Raw genomic sequence first — 20,149 nt, forward strand, 5'->3', positions numbered from 1 at the left:
TCCCGGGAGGTGACACGAGGCTGGCTCCAGGCGATTACCAACGCTTCATTGAGAGAGGGGTTCTTTCCCACCGCCTTGAAGGAGGCGGTGGTGAGGCCCCTCCTCAAGAAGCCTTCCCTGGACCCAGCTTCTTTAGCCAACTATCGTCCGGTCTCCAACCTTCGCTTTGTAGCAAAGGTTGTCGAGAGTGTGGTAGCACGTCAGCTTCCCCAGTACCTGGATGAAGCTACCTGGATCCGTTTCAGTCGGGTTTCAGGCCCGGGTACAGCATGGAGACGGCATTGGTCGCGTTGGTTGATGATCTCTGGCGGGCCCGGGACAGGGGCTGTTCCTCTGTCCTGGTCCTATTAGACCTCTCGGCGGCTTTCGATACCATCGACCATGGTATCCTACTGCGACGACTCGGGGGATTGGGAGTGGGGGGCACCGTTTTACGGTGGTTCTCCTCCTACCTGTCAGATCTGTCGCAGTTTGTGTTGACTGGAGGGCAGAGATTGACCCCAGGCGCGTCACTTGTGGGGTGCCCCAGGGGTCGGTTCTCTCACCCCTCCTGTTAAACATATACATGAAACCGCTGGGCGAGATCATCCGTGGTTTTGGGGTACGGTATCATCAATATGCTGATGATACCCAACTTTTCATCTCTACCCCAAACCACCCAAACGATGCCCTCGACGTGATATCCCGATGCCTGGAGGCTGTGCGGATCTGGATGGGGAGGAACAGGCTCAAGCTCAATCCCTCCAAGTCTGAGTGGCTGTGGTTTCCATCATCCCGATTTGTACATCTTGTTCCATCTTTGACGATAGGGGGAGAAATTTTAGCCCCCTCAGAGAAGGCTCGCAATCTGGGAGTCCTCCTGGATACGCGGCTTAGTTTAGAAGAACACCTGACGGCCGTGACCAGAGGGGCCTTTTACCAGGTTCACCTGGTACGCCAGTTGCGCCCCTTCCTGGATCGGGATGCTCTGTGCACAGTCACTCATGCCCTCGTCCTTTCTTGCCTGGACTACTGCAATGCTCTCTACATGGGGCTGCCCTTGAAGAGCACCCGGAGGCTTCAGCTGGTCCAGAATGCGGCTGCGCGGGTTGTCATGGGGGTACCTAGGTGCTCCCATGTCACACAGATTTTAGACGGCCTGCACTGGTTGCCAGTTGTTTTCCGGGTGCGATTCAAGGTATTAATTATGACCTTTAAAGCGCTCCATGGCTTAGGCCCAGGGTACCTGCGAGACCACCTACTGCCACCAGTAGCCTCCCACTGTCCAGTACGATCCCACAGAGTTGGCCTCCTCAGGGTGCCGTCGGCCAAGCAGTGTCGGCTGGTGACCCCCAGGGGGAGAGCCTTCTCTGTGGGAGCACCTTCCCTCTGGAATGAGCTGCCCCCGGAGCTTGCATAATCCCCGACCTCCGGTCCTTCCTACGCACCCTAAAAAGTTGGCTTTTCCAGCAAGCCGGCCTGGCCTGTTAATTTTAATTTATTTTAAATGTATTGTTTCTTTTTAAAAAAAATTGGTTTGGTCTTTTTGGAAATGGGTTTAATCTTTTTTTTTAACTTTTGTGATGTGTGTTTTTAATGTTGTACGCCGCCCTGAGTCCTTTTGGAGAAGGGCGGCATATAAATCCAAATAAACCTAAACCTAAACCTAATCTAATTGCAATGGAGTAACAAGTTATCAAAAGAAACATAGCTAAAGAACAAAAAATTGCAATATCCTAACAATTAAGAATGTAATTATCCATATGACTAGAATGAAGTGAGGTAATTTTCTCAAGAAGTAACTGCTTTCCTTAAAATAAATTAGTTTGCATTTCAATTTTCAATGATACAGAGATTCTTATTTGCAAATAGGTGCATACTTGTCAGCTATTTTTTTTTACCAAAGTTGTAAATGACTAGCACTACACAAGTATCTTTAGTCAGACATTCATTCCTGAACTATTGAAAATGGAATGTGCATGATTTTAATACATGTTTAATACATACCGCAGTTCATTTCTTGCTATGTTATAGAACTCCTGATTACGATCTTGATCATACGAACAGATTAATTGCACTACTAACGTGGGCAGCTTCCTGCTTGCATCCCTTTATTTTTCTTGGTGATCTCAATTTGTCTCTTATTAATTGGACTCTAAACGAATGTACAACCAAACCTATGCATACAACGCTGTACAATGCTGTTATGACTCTGGGGCTGGGGCAGTTGGTAATTAAGAACACTAGGCTCAACAATTGCTTAGATCTCATCTTCTGCAATAGCTTAAACTCAATTTATGGCCTACAAGTTAAAAAACTTTTTTCCAACAGTGACCACAATATGATTGATTTTTGTCTCAACTTGTGTCCTTGCAAAGAGGGTCATAATGATGGGACTGCAAATTATAATTTTAAAAAAGACAACTATGACCTCATAGCTGCCAACCTCGTATCTCTTTTTTAAAAAGTTTTTTTTAAAAAAATTTATACATATAATCACAAGTATACCCTTACATCCAAACAAAGGTTGTTTTATATTCTCTATTATATCAGTTCCTTTTACCATCAACCCACAACTATCATTTGCTCTTCTGCTTTTCATACACGTTATACTCTATTTCACCACTGCCCTATCTCTTCTCCCTCTCTCCTCCTTCCTACCTCCTTTCTTCTGCCGTCCCTCTCTTCTCTACTTCTTCTTCCTCTCTCCTTCTCCTCTCTCCTCTTTCCACTCCTTCTCTCTCTCCTACTCTTCCCCTCCCTTCTATTTCCCTCTCTCCTGTCCCCTCTCTTCCTCTTTACCTCCACCTTTCTCCTTTCCACTCTCTCTAGTTAATTTGCATGGTGTATTTCAGCATCTGAGCACACTTCATTTAATATTGCTGGTATTGATACTTACATTGCAATAAACATTTTTCACATTAATAATTTTATATATATCCTCCTTTTAAAAGTATACATATATAAGAATTTCATTGTTTCTCTCCCCCCCCCCCCCAGCCTATTTTTTGGCCAAAGTGTGAGCCGGATTCAAGTTTCCAGCTAACCTCATGCTAATATCACATAGTTATATATCATTAAGCACCCCAAATTTTTGAGTCTCGTTAAAGCTTCAGTTATTTATCTTCACTGAGCATATTTTCGAGTTCTCCCTCTCCCTCCCCCCCAATATATTTTCTTGTTTAGTACCTGTACTTGATAAGCAGTAACTTACATTTCCCTTATGTTCTCCACTTAAAAGAGTTCTTCATGTAAATATCTTCATATGTTAACATTGTATTTAATAACATACATCGTTACATGAGGTAAAACAGATAGCCTATACCTCACTTGTATTTTTAAAAAAATTGCATGTAAAATCTTCCTAATACCATCATCCCCAATACATTGACTTGTATTTGATTATCTTTCAATTAAAATCTTTACTATTCAAACTCAATTTACTAATCCATTTAATTTTTCTCTGAAATAACAAATCCCACACATCTCAGATATATTCTCCACTTAGAAAAAAGAGAAGAAAAACAAAAAAATCTATCTGTTCCATTAATCACAATTATTCCTGTAAATATCATTACTACTATTATATATCTTCCTCTCTCCTGTCAATTTTCTTTCTTTCCTTATCCTTTTCACTTCTTTCTAGTGAGCCTTTTATCCCAGACTCTTAGCTTCTTCTTCTTTTTCTTCTTCTTATTTTTATATCCTTCCTTCCAGATCTTTTTTATCCCTCTTTGCTGTGCCATTCACTACGCCCTCATCAGTGTTTTCTTTTATCTCCTCACCCTACTTCTTCTTTTTCTTTTGTTATTGTGCTTTTTTCCTGTGGTGTGCTTTCTTTCTTCTTTCTTCTCTATGCCTTTCTGATCATTTCCCTTTCTTTGTTTCTCACTCCCCTTTCGTTTCTATGTTGGAACGTGCTCCTCTTTTCCCATTTTCCCTGTACCTCTATCAAACCCCGTGAAATCCTTTGTCTGTTTTTTATTTTCCTTTCCTTTTAATACTTCTTCTATCATATCATCTCTTTTCAACTTAAATGATTCACTAAACCGAAGAGACGGTGAACAGGAAGACCATGTCTTGCTGATATCAGGGACAACACAAGTCTCTGATTGATACAAGAGAAGGACTTCAAGCTGGAGACTAAAGGCAGCCTAGGCCAGTGGTCGGCAAGCCGCGGCTCGCGAGCCGCATGTGGCTCTTTACACATTTTAATGCGGCTCTTCTGTGTGCCGGGCGCCAGCTCCCCTCCCTCTTCTCGGGCACTTCAAAACAAGCGCCCCTTTCCCTTTTTTCTTTTCGACCCACAATGATTAGGGAGGATCCTGAAGTCGGGCGGGGACGAGAAGAGAGGAGGCAGAAAAAGAAACGGAGTCTAAGGAGCTTCCCCCCCGCCTCCTCCCAGCAAAAATCTAACCGGGGAGCCGGGGGGGAGGAGCAAATTAGCCGATCACGCTACGTGCGGGATCGGCTAATTTGCTACTGCCCACTCGGCTCCCCGGTTAGATTTTTGCTGGGAGGGGGCGGGGGGGGAAGCTCCTTGGTCTCCGTCTCTTTTTCTCCCTCCTCGCTTCTTGGGGCTCCACCAATGGGGGAGCAAGGCCCGCCCAGCGCCAGGCTTTGGGCTAACACAGAGGTCTGCAAAGTTGGCTGTTTTAAGACTGGTGGACTTCAATTCTCAGAATTCTGGGAGTTGAAGTCCACCAGTCTTAAGAGCCAATTTTGCAGATCCCTGGGCTAATATGATTGATGCCCTTGGTGGACTTCGATTCTCAGAATTCTGGGAGTTGAAGTCCACAAGTCTTCAAGCTGTCAGGTTTGAAGACCCTGGGTTTTTTTTCTAAAGGGTTAGGGGTGCAAGGGTCTTGCAACTTGACAGCTTTAAGACTTGTGTGCTTCAAATGCCAGAGTTTATTGAAACTAAAAACAGTGTACCATCCTATGTATTTTCGGTTTTAAAAATGTGGCTCTCAAAATAAATTTCAATCGTGGTTTTGGCGAGATTTGGCTCAGTTGAAAAAAAAGGTTGCCCACCACTGGCCTAGGCTGATGAAGTGGGGACGGCTAAGGAATGGAAGAAACAGAAAGCAAAAGTGTGTCCATCTGGTGAGGAATCCTTTTTGTTTTGAAAAAGACTGCCCTAAAAAAAAAACTTCTTTTTTTCATGCTAAATTAAATCCTTAAGCAGAAGTTAGTGGCGGAACTGATCTTCTTTGGTTTGTTTTGGTCAGTCTTCTTGTATTGAAATGCTCTTCGCAATTTTTTTTCTCCCTCCCTCCCTCTTCTTAAAGTGAACGGACTGGTTTTTCTTCTTCGGCTCCTTTCTGCTTTATTTTTCAACTCGAGGACTAAAACCTCCCTCGCTACTCTAACAAAAATCGTCTATTATTTGCTATTAAGCTCCATTTAAGAACTTTGTCCCTCCTAAATCTGAGACAACACAAGAAAGTGAAAAAATACATGAAGTCTGTTGCTCGAAGGTTACAGGCTAGAGTTTTTTTTCTTTTGAAACTACGCATTTGTTCCTGTTTCTCCTTTGATCTCACTTTCTTCGTGCTTCAAAGCTTGGTAACTAAAAGTGATAAGAGTCAAAGGCACAAATTGTTTACCACAGCTGTCCCTTGAGAGCTTATCGGCACTGGGAGAGGGGGGGAAACTGGAACCTCTCTCTTGTGAAGATTAAAGCTACAGTGGCAGTAATTTCTAATTTGGAACATGGAGCAATTTTCAGAACAGGAAACTTTAATTTTGCAAAAGATTTGGAATGCAATTCAAAAGTTATTGGAGGTAACTTCGAGAATTGATAAGAAGATAGAGTCTATATCAGGAAAAAATGAGGGAGATGAAGCTCCAAAAACTGAGGAGAAAAATGAACACAAAGATAAGAAAACTAATGAATTGATTTCTGAAACGATAGTAGTTGAAAGCAAAAAAACAGGAGTTTGGAGGGGGGAATTCGATGCTCCAGAGCTCTACCCCAAATTTCAAGACACAAAAGAAGAAAAAAGAGAAAAAATGATGGTTTTAAAGGGAAAAAGTTTATCAGAAACAGGATTGACAATCAAAGCTAAATCAATTAAAGCAGCGAAAGGGCGCCAAAATTACCTGAGAGATGCAACAGACAACAAGGTGTGGAGAGATGTCCATAAAAACTTTACCAAGGAAATAAACAGAAAATTAATTTCACAAATGGCAAAAGAAATAAGACTACATGCCTTCTGGAAGGACACAGGTTGATATATGAAAATTGATAATAAAAATAATAGTTAAGTTTGATTATTAGCAAGTAGGAATTTAGTAATTTTTAGATTGCTTGCTTAAATAAATAGTTGATAATGGTAACAAGGTATATTTCTATGTTGGGTGGAGGTGAGGAAACTTGATATAAGTAATAAATGATTTCGTTAACAAATATTAATGATAATAATAATGAAATGATAAGAGATATAGTTAATGACAGATATATGTACTGGTTTAATATAAGGAATTTGGATATAAATTGCAAATAATGATTTAGGGGGGGAAAAGGCTTAGAAATTTAATTAATTAATTCTTACTTTGAATATGTTATAAAGGTGTAATGCTATTGGATATATGAAAGATAACAAAAAATTAACTAAGTTTTATCATTAGTAAGTAGTAATTTAGTAACTTATAGATTGATATGTTAAATAAATAATTGATAAGGGCAATCTATTCCTCTAGCCACATGCATACCATGTATTTAATACTCCATGATTTATTGCACTCTACTAAGGCAGATGGAAAATTACCCCATATTGTGAACAACAAATATCTCTTACTTTTTGCCATATCCATAAGATATAGATACAGGATATCAAGTATATAAAGAAGCTTCTGTCTTTAGTCGAACTTAGTTTCTAATCTGTGCAAGTTCTAACTCATATAAATCTAAACATTATAGGTGCAATAATGCAATATGGTGGTGCCCAGCTAGGAAGGTGAGGCTCCCGCTGGATCGCCGAAGGTGAGGCTCCCACCATATCCATAGTGAAGGTGAGACTCATGCTGTATCCCCGGCAAAAGAAAGGCTCCCACTGGATTGCTGGATTGCCAGATTGCGGGAAGATTGCCAAAGGTCCTTGCCAAAGGTCCCACCAGATCCCCCACCAGATCCCCATTGAAGATCCCCACCGGATCCCAGCCAAAGGTCCCCGCCGAATCCCCGCCGAAGGTGAGGCTACCACCGCCCGAAGGTCCCCACCAAATCCCACTGAAGGTGAGGTTACCGCCTGATCACAGGAAGATTATAAGAAGATGAGGAAAGAGATGTCCATCTGCACCGCAACGTGGTGAGGCTTGAAAAACCCCACCAAAGATGAGGCTCCAGCCAGATCGCCGGGTGGTGAGGCTTGAAAAACTCCACTAGGAACATCTCTTTTTCCAGCTAGGAAAAGAGCTTCCAGTTACAGCATGAAAGGACACTCCACCAGTAAAAAATGATGTGACTTGAAGGAGAAGAAGACAGAAACTGCTTGAGGCAGTAAAATTCATCTACTACCAAGCCCTTTCATTAATTGATTGATTAGTGTAATATTGATTAGTTAATTGATTGATTAAATGATTGATTAACATATGATTGATTAATTGATTGATTAGTATAACATTGATTAATTGATTGGTTGGATAATTGATTGATTGATTAGTGTGGCATTGAGTGATTAATTAATTAATTTAACAGTGGATTCCAGCAAATAATAGGTGCTCAGCTACACAGTTATAAATAATTTTAAAATCACCAACTGCACCAGCGCCTCCACACCATACCTACCATACCATACCTCCACTATCAAACCCCCACTCAAAAAAAGAGATCTCTACCAATGACCCACGCGACCCCTGCATATGCTTCATATGTGCAGAATCTTTCGAGGAGGACGAGAGTACCATGAAATGCTCCCTATGTGACAAGTATGCTCACCACAAGTGCTTGGGATTAACCAAAAGCATAGCCCAATTTCTACAAGCATCCTCACTTAAAACCTCTCAGTGTGCGTTTCCACTTTTCTGCCCATTGTGCAGACCCAGACTGGACAAATTTATTGTCTTACTTGAAAGGGTGGACAACAAAGAAGCACAATTGGTATCCCTTGAGAAAAAAGATATAACATACAAAAGCGAAAATCAAAATCTTGAAATCCTATCCCAACCCAACCACCACAACCACAGATAACCAGCAACCCTGCAAATAGTATCTCCATCCTTGTCAAAGACAACATCAAACTTGAACAGAAGCATCCCAATGCTAGCTTATTTGGTCTTGAGGACATCAATGAATCCGATGACATCACAAAGGTTCGCAACATCAGCAGCAACTTTCAGCATCAACCATCTGTTCTGATGAAATTATCGACATCCCCTGCAATGGCTCTGAGTCCAAGAACAGCAACGGCTTGGTGGCGCCACTCTTCTGCAGAATCATTTGCAATAGTGAGTCCAGCAAACACAAATTCAGCTACACAATAAATTCACTTGCCAAAAGCTTCATTAACCCATAAGAAACTTCGTTCATTGCCCGACCTATTCATACTGTAACATGCCCATGCCCATGAGCACTGCTCAGAGCTCAAAAGATGCCAGGACCTAGGAGAGACTGATCTATACATCGACTACTGTGCTGACTGTATCAAACGCAAGACCAATGGCCCGTGTTCCAATACCTCCCCCATTGTTAACTAAAACTAGGTATGCACACCCCTAACTTCCTCCAGATCTACCACTACAGACCTTAAATGCAAGCTACGTAACTCAAGAAGCCTTGCAAACAAAATGCCTGCATTACTCCTCTTACTAAATATGGCTCTATTCGACCTTATATTTATCTGCGAGACATGGTTGAGTGTATCCTTCCCAGACTCCATTACCACAGTAAGTGACTATCATGTTTACGGGTCTGACTGTTTTTAATTTTAAACATTACATTATTTTTAATACAAATAATACAAACATAGTAATACAAAAAAACAAAAACAAAAAGAAAGAGAAAAGAAAAAGGGGAAAAAACAAATATTATAGTGCAGCCCCGGAGTGCACCCCCCTATTTTTAGCCCTTGTATTTCTTTGTCTATAATAATTAAAATATATAAAATATATTCCAATTGTGCCCTTATCACCTCCAAAACAACATATATTCTTGAGTAGGTTTATTTCTGTTGTTACTTTATCATTTGTTGCCATACTCCAAATTTCATTATACCACTCATTTCTTTGAATATCCCAATTTTGCCCCCAATATTTAGCCATCACTAATCTAGCTGCCATTATCAAATTTACAATCAATTCCTTTTTTGTTTCATTTATATCCTGTTTTTCCACCAGCAACAGTAAAGCAATTCTCGGTGACACGTCTAAATTTACATTCAAAAGTGCTCTAATTTCTCTAAACAGGAAGTCCCATATTTTTTGTGCACTGTCACAATCCCACTACATATGTTTATATGTTCCAACCTCTTTCTTACACCTCCAACAAATATTTGTACATTTACCATCTATTTGATTTAATTTATGTGGTGTTAGGTACGTGGTGAATTTAGTCTTACCAGAACTAATTGCAACAATCGGTTACATATTGATTTTACAGAAGATAACGTTGAAAAGGTACTACGCAACTTAAAACCATCTCTATCTATTGGCCCTGATGGATTATGTGCCTACTTCTTGAAAAAGCTTTCCACTGCTATAGCCGAACCTCTAAGCACAATCTATTAGGTATCTTTCAGAATCAGGTCCTTGCCTGACCTATGGTCATTAACCACGGTCATTCCTACCTTCAGAAAGGGAGACCCTAGCCTAGTAGAAAATGACAGACCAATCTCACTACGTTGCATCACCTGCAAAGTCATGGAATCAATCATCAACCAATCCATTACCCTCCACTTAGAGACAAACAACCTAATCTCTAATAAGCAGTTTGGTTTCAGAAAAAAATTGTCCTGTAATCCGCAACTCTGCAGAAACATTTGAACTTCACAACTCAACTAGGATAAAGCAATAGACATAATTTATATAGACGTCTGCAAAGCCTTTGATTCAATGGTACATGACAAATTAAAACTAAGCTCTTACGGCATTTCCAGATCCCTGCACAAGTGGATAACTGTGTTTCTGTCAAACAGGCAATAAGTAGTCAAAATAGGGAGCGCCCTATCAAACCCTGCACCAGTTAACAGCAGTGTCCCCAAAGGCAGTGTTTTAGGACCAACACTCTTTCTGTTTTATATAAATGACCTTTGCAATCATATTATAAACAGCTGCATTCTCTTCACTGATGACGTAAAACTATTTAACACCACTGACAATGCTGCTGCCCCACAAAGCGACCTTGACTCTGTGTCAGAATGGTCAAACAATTGGCAACTCCAAATCTCAACCAACAAATGCTTTGTCTTACACATTGGAAAAAAATCAACTCCAAATACAAGCTGAGTGGCTATGACCTTGTAGACGACCCTCACTCTATCAAGGACCTAGGAGTACTCACCTCAAACTATCTAAGCCCCAGAGTTCACTGTAACAGCATTGCCAAAAAGGCATTAAGAGTTGTTAACCTAATTTTGTGAAGCTTCTTCTCCGGTAACATTGTACTGCAAACTAGGGCACACAAAACCTTTGCCAGACCAATTCTTGAATACAGCTCATCTGCCTGGGATCCACATTGTATATCAGACATTAATACAATTGAGCGAGTCCAAAGGTATTTCACAAGAAAAATATTCCACTCCTCTGCTCACAATAGAATACCTTATGCCACCAGGCTTGAAATTTTGGGCTTGGAAAACCTAGAACTATGCCACCTATGGTCTGACCTAAATGTAGTACATAAAATTGTCTGCTACAATGCCCTACCTGTCAGTGATTACTTCAGCTTCAACTGCAATAATACACGGGCAAACAATAGATACAAACTCAAGGTAAACTGCTTCAAACTCAATTGCAAAAATACGACTTCAACAACAGAGTGGTCAATGCCTGGAATGCACTACCTGACTCTATTATTACATCCTCAAACCCCCATAACTTTAACCTTAAGCTATCTACCATGAACCTCACCCCTTTCCTAAGAGGTCTGTAAGGGGGCGTGCATAAGTGTACCAGCGTGCCTACCGTTTATTCGTACCCATTTCCTGTGTTCATGTCCACGTTTATACTGTACTTTTACCTGTTATGTGGTACATGTTTGACAAACTAAATAAATAATAAAATAATAATAATAAATATATAATTTATTGCCCACAACATATGGCCTAATATTTAATTATTGCATACTGTCAGATATAAGATTGGATTCAAATTGGATAGCAAAACTTCCAAACGGACATCTTCAAACTAGATTAGATTAATTTTTGTCTCTTCTTCTCCTTGATAGGAGCTGGTCATTCTTGTAGCATTGCAGTTTGTTCAGAATAACTGACATTTTTATCAAAAGAAATATCTCCTTTAATTTTTCCCAAATAAGGTAGCAAATGTTTAGTGATATTTCTGAAGCTAATTTTTAAGAATCAATAAACCACAGAATGAAAGAAAAACATATTTTACCTCCATTGTTATTTGATAACCTTGGAAAGCCTTTAGTCTCTTTTGTTTCTCTTCTTCTTGCCCCATACTTATCCATGTGTCTGTAATTAAAACACTGGCCCCCTTGGCAGCTTCCAATGGGTTAGTTGTCAGAAGCAATTTGGTGCCATACTGATCAAATAAAGGAAAAGAGGTATGCTAAGTTAACATGCTGTAGACTAGAAATCACATTTTAAAATGTAATGCTCATACCTTTATAGAATATTCTTCAGCTATTTTGATTACAGTGGGATCTGGTTCAAAACCCTATCAAATAAGAAGAAACATATTACAATATGAACTAATATTGATAAAACCTTTAACATTCTGAAAATGGGCTAATTATAAAATGTCTAGCCTTGTAATGGTCTCTACATAGCAGGGTAAAAGGGAAAGGATGTGCTGAAATGTGTGTTATGTCACAATTTAACTTATACCAAATTAAAGTTTGTTCCCTAATAAGTGTCCATCAGGAAATAAAATAATTCTCTAGGTTTCATTACTGTTGCCTAGATGATTAGTAGGTACTGAACATATTTAATGTGGGCTTTCTACATATACAATAAGTGGTATGTCTTACAATTTTTTCTACCCTTCTTCAAGGACTGTCATGTTCATGTGTTAGGTTGTTACTATTATATAATGCCAATAGTCTTCCTTTTCAAGTACAATGATAAAGATTGGGCTGTTTTGGTTATGGTTTGAACTGGAATATGACTAGATGGTAGACAGAGTTTATCTTTTTTATCAAGTATTTAAAGTTCTTGCTGTATAGAATAATTTCTGGACATCTGTACAGTAGTCTTTGCTTATTGACCTCTCATACAGCAGGACCCCCTATCTGTCAGAAATTGCAAAAATACTACATATAATTACAGCAGCAAGGATTGCTTTTGCCCAGAAATTGAAAACAAACTAACTCCAAGCGAAGAGGAAATAATAAGAAAGGTTATGGACTTCTGCTGAAATGGACAAATTAACTAAAGAAATTCAGGGAAAAGAAGAATCAGAATTCTATCAGATATGGGATAAATGGTATAAGTGGATGGAGGAAAGAAACAAGAATCAATGAAGGAATATAACAAAACTCAAAAATAATAGTTATGAGTAAAATAAGAGAGTTAAGAATGGTGAAATCCAAATGAAATACAATAGAAGAGGAAATAATATAAGGTGAGCGGTATCGATTGATAATTGCTATTAGAAAGAACAGGAAGCTCCTGTTTGTATTGCATTGTGTAAATGTGTTGTACGTCTAAGTTTTGTGTGTGTATATTTTACATGTTTGTTAATAAAATTGAAAAAAAAAAAGAAATTGCAAAGGGGTTGGATGAGTGGTACTTAGCACTGGTCCTCAAAATCCCAGCCATTGGAGCACTCCAGCCATGTGATTACAATTCAGATGCTTGGCAATCACCTCATGTTTACAATGGTTGCAGCAATGTCCCACGGTCACATAACCACTATTTGCAGCCTTTATTGCCAGCTTTAAGTTAATAAGGAAGCAAGCAAGGGAAATTGCATGTCACTCTGGTATGCCCCCTCCCCCCCCCCGCATTCCTGTATCCCACCATGCTTTCCTGGGCCTCCCTACATTTACACATATGCTTGCATGCATCCCATGCCTTCTTTTCTGGCCTCCCTGTGCTCACATGCACCTGGTGCAGTCCTTTCCCGGTCCCCCTGTGCTTACACACAACCATCAGCACCATCCTCCCTTATTCTCACTGTATGGGCTGAACACCCATTTCAACTCATGTGTGGCTTGTGCCAGGCTTCCCAAGGTCATCCCCACCCCTGTGGCAATCCCACTCCTTACCTGGGACTACTGTCACTTTCAACTTAACGATTGCACTGCACCCTCCTTCCCTGCACTTGCATCACTTGTGCTGGACTATAGCACCTCCTCTCCCCCAACTCATTTATAGCCTGTGCCAGGCTTCCCAGGGCCTTTCCCATTCCCTTTGGACACCCTCCTCCTAGACTCCTGATACTTCTCCCATAACAACCCACTCAGGGGTGGGTTCCTGCCAGTTCTAACCTCTTCTATAGAAGAGGTTCCACAAATCTATTGTGCCGTTTAGAACCAGTTCCAGCTCCCTCCCCCCGCCCGTCTGCACCACACTTGCCCCGCCACCGCTCACTGATTGGCTGGCTCACCAATCACCCCGCCTGCCTCTAAGAGTCCTATCTAAACCTTAAAGTCTTAAAGTGTCAAGTTTGAACATCCCTGGGGGGGGGGGTTCTAAAGGGTTAGGGGTGCAAGGGTCTTGTAACTTGACAGCTTTAAGACTTGCACACTTCAATGCCAGAGTTCCTGAGCCAACGTGACTGGAGGAGGAATTCTGGGAGTTGAAGTCCACAAGTCTTAAAGCTGTCAAGTTTGAACACCCCTGGGGTTTTTTTTTCTAAAGGGTTAGGGGTGCAAGGGTCTTGTAACTTGACAGCTTTAAGACTTGCGTGCCTCAAATGCTAGAGTTTCTGAGCCAACATTTTGGTTGCTAAGCAAGAGCGTTGTTAAGTGAGTTTCACTACATTTTACAAGTTGGCCACACCCACCCAGTCACATGACTGCCAAGCTACTCCCACTCGGTCACATGGCTGGCAAGCCAGTCCCACCCGGTCACATGGCTGGCAAGCCACTCCCACAAAGCAGGCCACACCTACAGAAGAGGTTCTAAAAAAAATTGAAACCCACCACTGAACCCACTGTCTTGGCTTAAGATAACAACCGGAACTGCCTGGATTACCTTTGCTAAGTGATGCAGTCATGTAACATTGTGATTTACAATTGCATCACTTAGCAATGGCAGTCCTGGTCTCAATTGCTATCATAACCAGAGGAGTACCTGTAATCTTGTGGTATATCCTGTATTAAATAAATGAGCTGATTTATTACCAATTCAAATTCAGCTACAAAATACACAGCGGAGGAAGTGGGAGGGAGGGGGAGGATAAAAAGCAGAAAAAAATTCCCTTTCTGTCTGTAATACTGAAACTTAATAAGAGTTCTTCCTCTCCGTTCTCTCTGCTTTCCTAATACAATATCCTCAGGATGATAATCCTGAGTTATACTCTACCATATTTTGAAAGTCCATGTTGGGTGAAGGCTGTACAAAGGGAATAAGGTGAATGGTAGCAAATATTTGCAAGCCATATTTGCAAAATATGGACAAGAGTTATATTATGCTCTCTTTTAAATTATTTCTGGTCCACCAAGTTCCTCATAGTTAAACTGATGACTAGAGGTAGTAGGCAAAAAAATAAATAAATGAGTTACCTCTTCTGTACATAGCATACTATGCTTAAAATCTTTTAAACATTGAAACATCACAAACGGACTTCTGTTTATAACAGTAACATTCCCTTACCTTTGGAGTAGCAACATGAAGATTCATCCCAAATTTAGCAGCACTTAACAGAATAGAGTTTAGAACATTGTTTCCATCACCTATCCAACAGAGGGTCAATCCATTCAAGGACCTATAATGTTCCTATCCCCAAAAATAAATAAAACAAGAAAGAGAGAGAGAAGGAAAGAGAGAGATAACATAGAAATTGGAATCTTTTGAGATAAGGAGCAAGTAGAACAATGTTAATATGCATAATATAGCAATAGTACTGCATATTTATTAAATCTGAATAATATTTTTATCATAAATTGCAGGTAATAATTGGCAATAAGTATTGGTTTTGGCCTATTTGTTGTCAATCTAAATTTTACTTGCTCTTCTTTATTTCATTGCAGGGTATTATATTTTGTTAATACAATTATTGTTATAACTATTCATTATTATCCATTATTGTTAATGAATTACTATTTTAGCCAAGGCTGAATCAATACATTATTGTTATAATAATAAATGGAAAATCATATTTAACCCTGCAATAGCTTTTTTTTTGGGGGGGGGGGGTGGCAGACTGAAATTCTGTTAGCATGGTAGTCTTAGCATCTAGGGAGATTCTCAGTCATCCAGGTCATGGATGTCCCAAAGGTACTTTTTTCAAGAGGCAGCTGGTCTTTCTGGTTTTTCTTTGAAGACGTTTGGCTTCTCATCAAAACCTCCAGGTGACCTTAATGATCCACTAAAAGAATACAAATGAACAGCTGTCTGCAGGGAGCATAATTCCTTCCATTTCCCACCATCCAGCTGAAGAAGCTTCTTGGATGAGAAGCGAAATGAAAACCAGAAAGTACAGTTTGAAAAAAGCACCTTTGGGATAATAGCCTTAGATAATTCTAGTAGCCATTGCTAGCCAATAAAAAAGTATTCTCTAATCCCTCAACACATAGAGAAAGTTATATCAGATGATGGAAGCCAAACAGTAATTTCCATTGCATTCCATTCCTTCTACATCCCAGAATCTAGGGGGGGGGGGGGAAGGAAAAATATGGTTGATAATGTAGGTATTCCAAAGGGTAACTTGTATGGGGATTTATTAGCACAGCAAATAGGCAGTGAATTGCTATGAAAAAGTAAATCATGTGATATCTGAAAACATATCAATTCTTGACCATGAAATATACTATAAAAGTGAAAACTATGGTAGATAAAATGATACCAGACAAATAGAAAATATGAAAATGGCTTAATTAATTCTACGTTATGAAATTGCATGATGTTATACTTTTAAAACAGTTTAAGTAGGCTGACTGCTTCTCATTTTCAATTAAGAGTATTTGCTAATTCATGGTATTACTATATAGTTGTTCCATTAGCTCTTCATCTATATTTATTATAGAGAAAAAACTCAATCACAATACATGGATGCCTGGGAAAGGCTTCAGTGTCTTCTGCAGTGCAGAGATTTTTGGTATCCTGAAGGGATGTTCTTGGTTTTTTTTTTCATGCACTGAAAGACATCCAGTCAAAGATCATTTGGGTGAGTCATCCAGTCAAAGGAATGACTGTACACTTTAAGCAGCAAGCGGTTGCTCGATCATTAAAACATATTTCGTTCACGCACATATTTTTATAAAACAATTAAGCAAGGAAGTGTATATATAAACTTTATTTCATATATAGTGGCATTGAAATAAAATAAGCTGAACGGATACAAGCTTTCATATATGAGGGAGGAAAAAGAGTGTTTCAGGCGGCGGGCGGTTCCAGGCTGCCGGGATCACAGATCCATCTCCTGGGCCAGGAGCAGAAGCCGACCACCCTCCATATGGGCCAAGGATTAATCCAGACTGGACTACATTTGGAGGGAGCCAGGCAAGTAGGAGCTGTGCACGGCAGGCAGAGAGTGTGTGTGGTGGTGGTGGTGGTGGGTTCCTCTGGCGAAGACTCAGTGCCACCTTTCCTTCCTGAGCTCCAAAGTTTTAGGTGGGCAGGATGTCACGCCAGCTGCCTTCACCCCTGGCCAGCCCGGGAGACCAGATGGCCATTAGGGAGGCTTTTGGGGGGCCTAGAAGTGAACTTTGCAGGAGGCCCGTGCCCGGCCCCAGGCATGCTGTGAAAAAGCAGGTGTCAGTGGAGGCAAATGAGCCAAGACCAGATGCCAGGTGCACAATGGGGTCTTTTGAGATGGTGGCATGGGGGAAGGGTGTGGCGCAGGATTTTGTTTTGCCTCCACGTTGCAGGTTGGAAAGGGGCTGCTCTGCTTTAATGAAGCGAGGCCGAAAGTGGGTCATCCATGGAGGGATGAGGAGGGCTCTCCCTCCATTTCTGAGGGAGGAGGGGGAAGCAACTTGTCTAAGAGTGGAAATGGGCAGCCAGCAGCTGATGGGTAGCCGAGGGGAGATAAAAAGGCGGTCTCAGTGTTGGGGGGGGGGGGTCAGAAGAGAAAGAAAGGGGGGAAATCTCTCAAAGCAGCCCCTTGCATATTCATGGGGGGGAATGGCAGGTGTTGCCCAAAGTATCCCCCCGCCTTGTAGGGTCGGTCTGACCGCCAAAGGATGAATGCCTTTGCAAAGGAGAATCTTTGTGCCCAAAGCAATTCAACCTGCTTTTTTAAAAAAGGGGGGGAGCTTAGCGGCTCCTTAGGAATTCCTGCTTCTCCAGACCATCCAGGCGGAGGCCAGCCGGCTTCTGCTCCTGGCCCAAAAGATGGATCTGCGATCCCCGCAGCCTGGAACTGCCCACTGCCTGAAACACTTTTTCCTTCCAGATTGCAAAAACAGGGCACGTGTTCCTCCTGGCCAGATCCATCTCCCGTTCCCAGCTAATCAGCTGCTCCTGATAAATCAGGCTGCAATAATGTGCTGAAGCTAAAAAGGCCGTTGGCTGCAAGGACACTAGCCAGATTAACATTGATGGATGCTGCTAGGCAAAGGCAGAAACTTTTTTCCTGTTTTCCTCCCAAAAAATTAAGGTGCTTATTATACTCTGATGCAATTTATACTCTGAAAAATACGGTATTTTTTCATTGTTTCACTCCTTTTGGAAATATGATGTCAGGGATTTGGACAGGAGGAAATAACAACAGTCATAAATGTTTATACAAATCTTGATGATCTGGCATCATACAGTCTATATACTGTATTTTTCAGAGCATAAGACACACCTTTTTTCCTCAAAAAAGAAAAAAAGAAAATCTGGGTGCATCTTATACATTGAATACAGCATGTTTTGCCTCCAGAAGCCCCACCCCCTTCACAAAAATGGCCGTGCTTACCCTTATGGAGGTTTTCAGAGAACTCCTGGGGGGTGGGGTGGGCAGAAATGAGCAGAAAATGAACTGGTTCCCCCCCCCCCCCAGCCTCCAGCAGTACTCTTTAAGCCTCCATAAGGCTATGAATGCAATTTTTTTGACAAAAAAGGGCCCATTTTTGCAGGAAAAAACCTAGTTGGTAATGAAATGTCTGCAACAAAACCACCAAGCTCAGAAAACACTAAGAACTCCACAGTTCAACCCTGAACTACAAATACTTTCTTCTATCAATTTCTTAAGTTCAAATCTTAACTCTCTAAGATAGACCTATACATATTCTTAAACTCAAATATACCTAATTTCTTAGCACAAATTGCTAAAACTATACTTTAAATCAAAGAATGGAAAGCTATTACCTGGAGTGTAAGATAATCAGCTAAAATCTGGATAGGATGATCAAAATCAGACAACCCATTTATCACTGGGATTACGGCTTCTTCTGCAAGTGTGATTAGGTCGCAATGTTTATATACTCTGGCCAAGATTGCATCTGTCATGGTTGACAGTACGCTATAGAAAACAAAATATAAAGCTTTTGCAAAGGATCAATGTAATTCTCAGTTCCAAATAGCATCCAAAATTAAATCAGAGTCCAAGGCAAAGTATTGCTCAAAGTTCCAAATTATTAAGAGAGCCATGTTGGCACATCTGGGGGAAACCCGAATCTGAGCTTCCTGGTTTTTCCCCACCCAGTTGAAAGTTCATGCTCTTGCCCCCACACCCACAAGTCCATCATATTGTCTAATCTTCCACTGCCATGCTGGCAGTTCCACCCATCCAGTTCCGGTCAGGTACAGAGGTGTAGAGACAAAGGATGACCTTCGATTCTAGAAAGAAATTTTATTTTGGCTATATAGCATTTTACTCTGTACCATCCCCCCTCCCATTTTCCCACAATAAAAACAGCGTAGTAGAATAATAGAAAGTGTGGCAGGCCAAAGATCCAAAAAGGAATATGGCTGCAGGCCTGACAGCAATTATCTCTCCCAATTTTCCTTCTACCTGAATAATTTTAACCATTTTACACACTTTAAAATATGTAGCAGTATATGTCTATGTGCCAGTTATGTTGCAGGGAATGCACAGATATACAGTATCAATGTAATGTTATGAGAAAGCAGGCAAGTGGCTAAGTTCACACATAATGTTAACTTATGTCATTATTGAATAAAATTAAATTGACTGACTTCAATCATAAAAATATATTGTAACTGCTGAAATTCTGTATCATATTTATTCAAAATAAACAAATAACAATATTTAGAAAGGGATGTATTAACTATTGAAACTAAAATGTACATACTTTATAAATAATGCAAAAAGTAACTAGTCTTTATATCTTTAAATTTCACTTATATATGTATTCTCTCTCTCTCTCTCTCTCTCTCTCTCTCTCTCTCTCACACACACACACACACACACACACACACACACACACACGGTATTCAGCAGGTTCTGATCACTTCTGGAGAACTGGTAGCAGAAATTTTGAGTAGTTCAGAGAACTGGTAAAAACCACCTCTGACTGGCCCCGCCCCCATCCATTCTCTGCCTCTTGAGTCCCAGCTGATCGGAAAGAAATGGGAATTTTGCAGCAACCTTTCCCTGGAGTGGGAAGGGAATAGAAATTTTTTACAGTATCCTTCCCTGGAGTGGGGTCGTAATGGAGATTTTACAGTATCCTGCCATTGACATGCCCATCAAGCCATGCCCACCAAGCCATGCCACACCCACCAAGTCACACCCACAGAACCGTTAGTAAAAAAAAATTTGAATCCTGCCTCTCTCTCTCTTTCTCCCTCTCTGCTAGCAACATGAAGGATTTACATAAATAATATTTAATTCTAGGTTACAGAACTTTATGGATTTTGTCTGTGAAGAACATCTTAAGACAGTGATATTTTTTTAAAAAATAGCTTTATTTTTTTAGACAAACAAA

The 20,149-nt window shown here is 40.6% G+C and overlaps 1 protein-coding gene across 3 annotated transcripts in view; it reads right to left on the bottom strand.

The window, feature by feature from the left end:
* Positions 1-20,149, bottom strand: part of OTC (ornithine transcarbamylase) — a 61,859-nt gene that overhangs the window by 12,766 nt on the left and 28,944 nt on the right. For all 3 annotated transcript variants that reach the window (XM_081950055.1, XM_081950056.1, XM_081950057.1), the window contains 4 exons: positions 18,567-18,720; positions 14,925-15,047; positions 11,767-11,820; positions 11,536-11,685 (listed from right to left, as the gene is read on the bottom strand). In XM_081950055.1, coding sequence (XP_081806181.1) covers positions 11,536-11,685; positions 11,767-11,820; positions 14,925-15,047; positions 18,567-18,720 — 481 coding nt within the window. The remainder of the gene's footprint in view (positions 1-11,535; positions 11,686-11,766; positions 11,821-14,924; positions 15,048-18,566; positions 18,721-20,149) is intronic.

The sequence above is a fragment of the Natrix helvetica genome, assembly GCF_964273705.1.
Source record: "Natrix helvetica genome assembly, chromosome: 4".
Lineage (NCBI taxonomy): Eukaryota > Metazoa > Chordata > Lepidosauria > Squamata > Natricidae > Natrix > Natrix helvetica.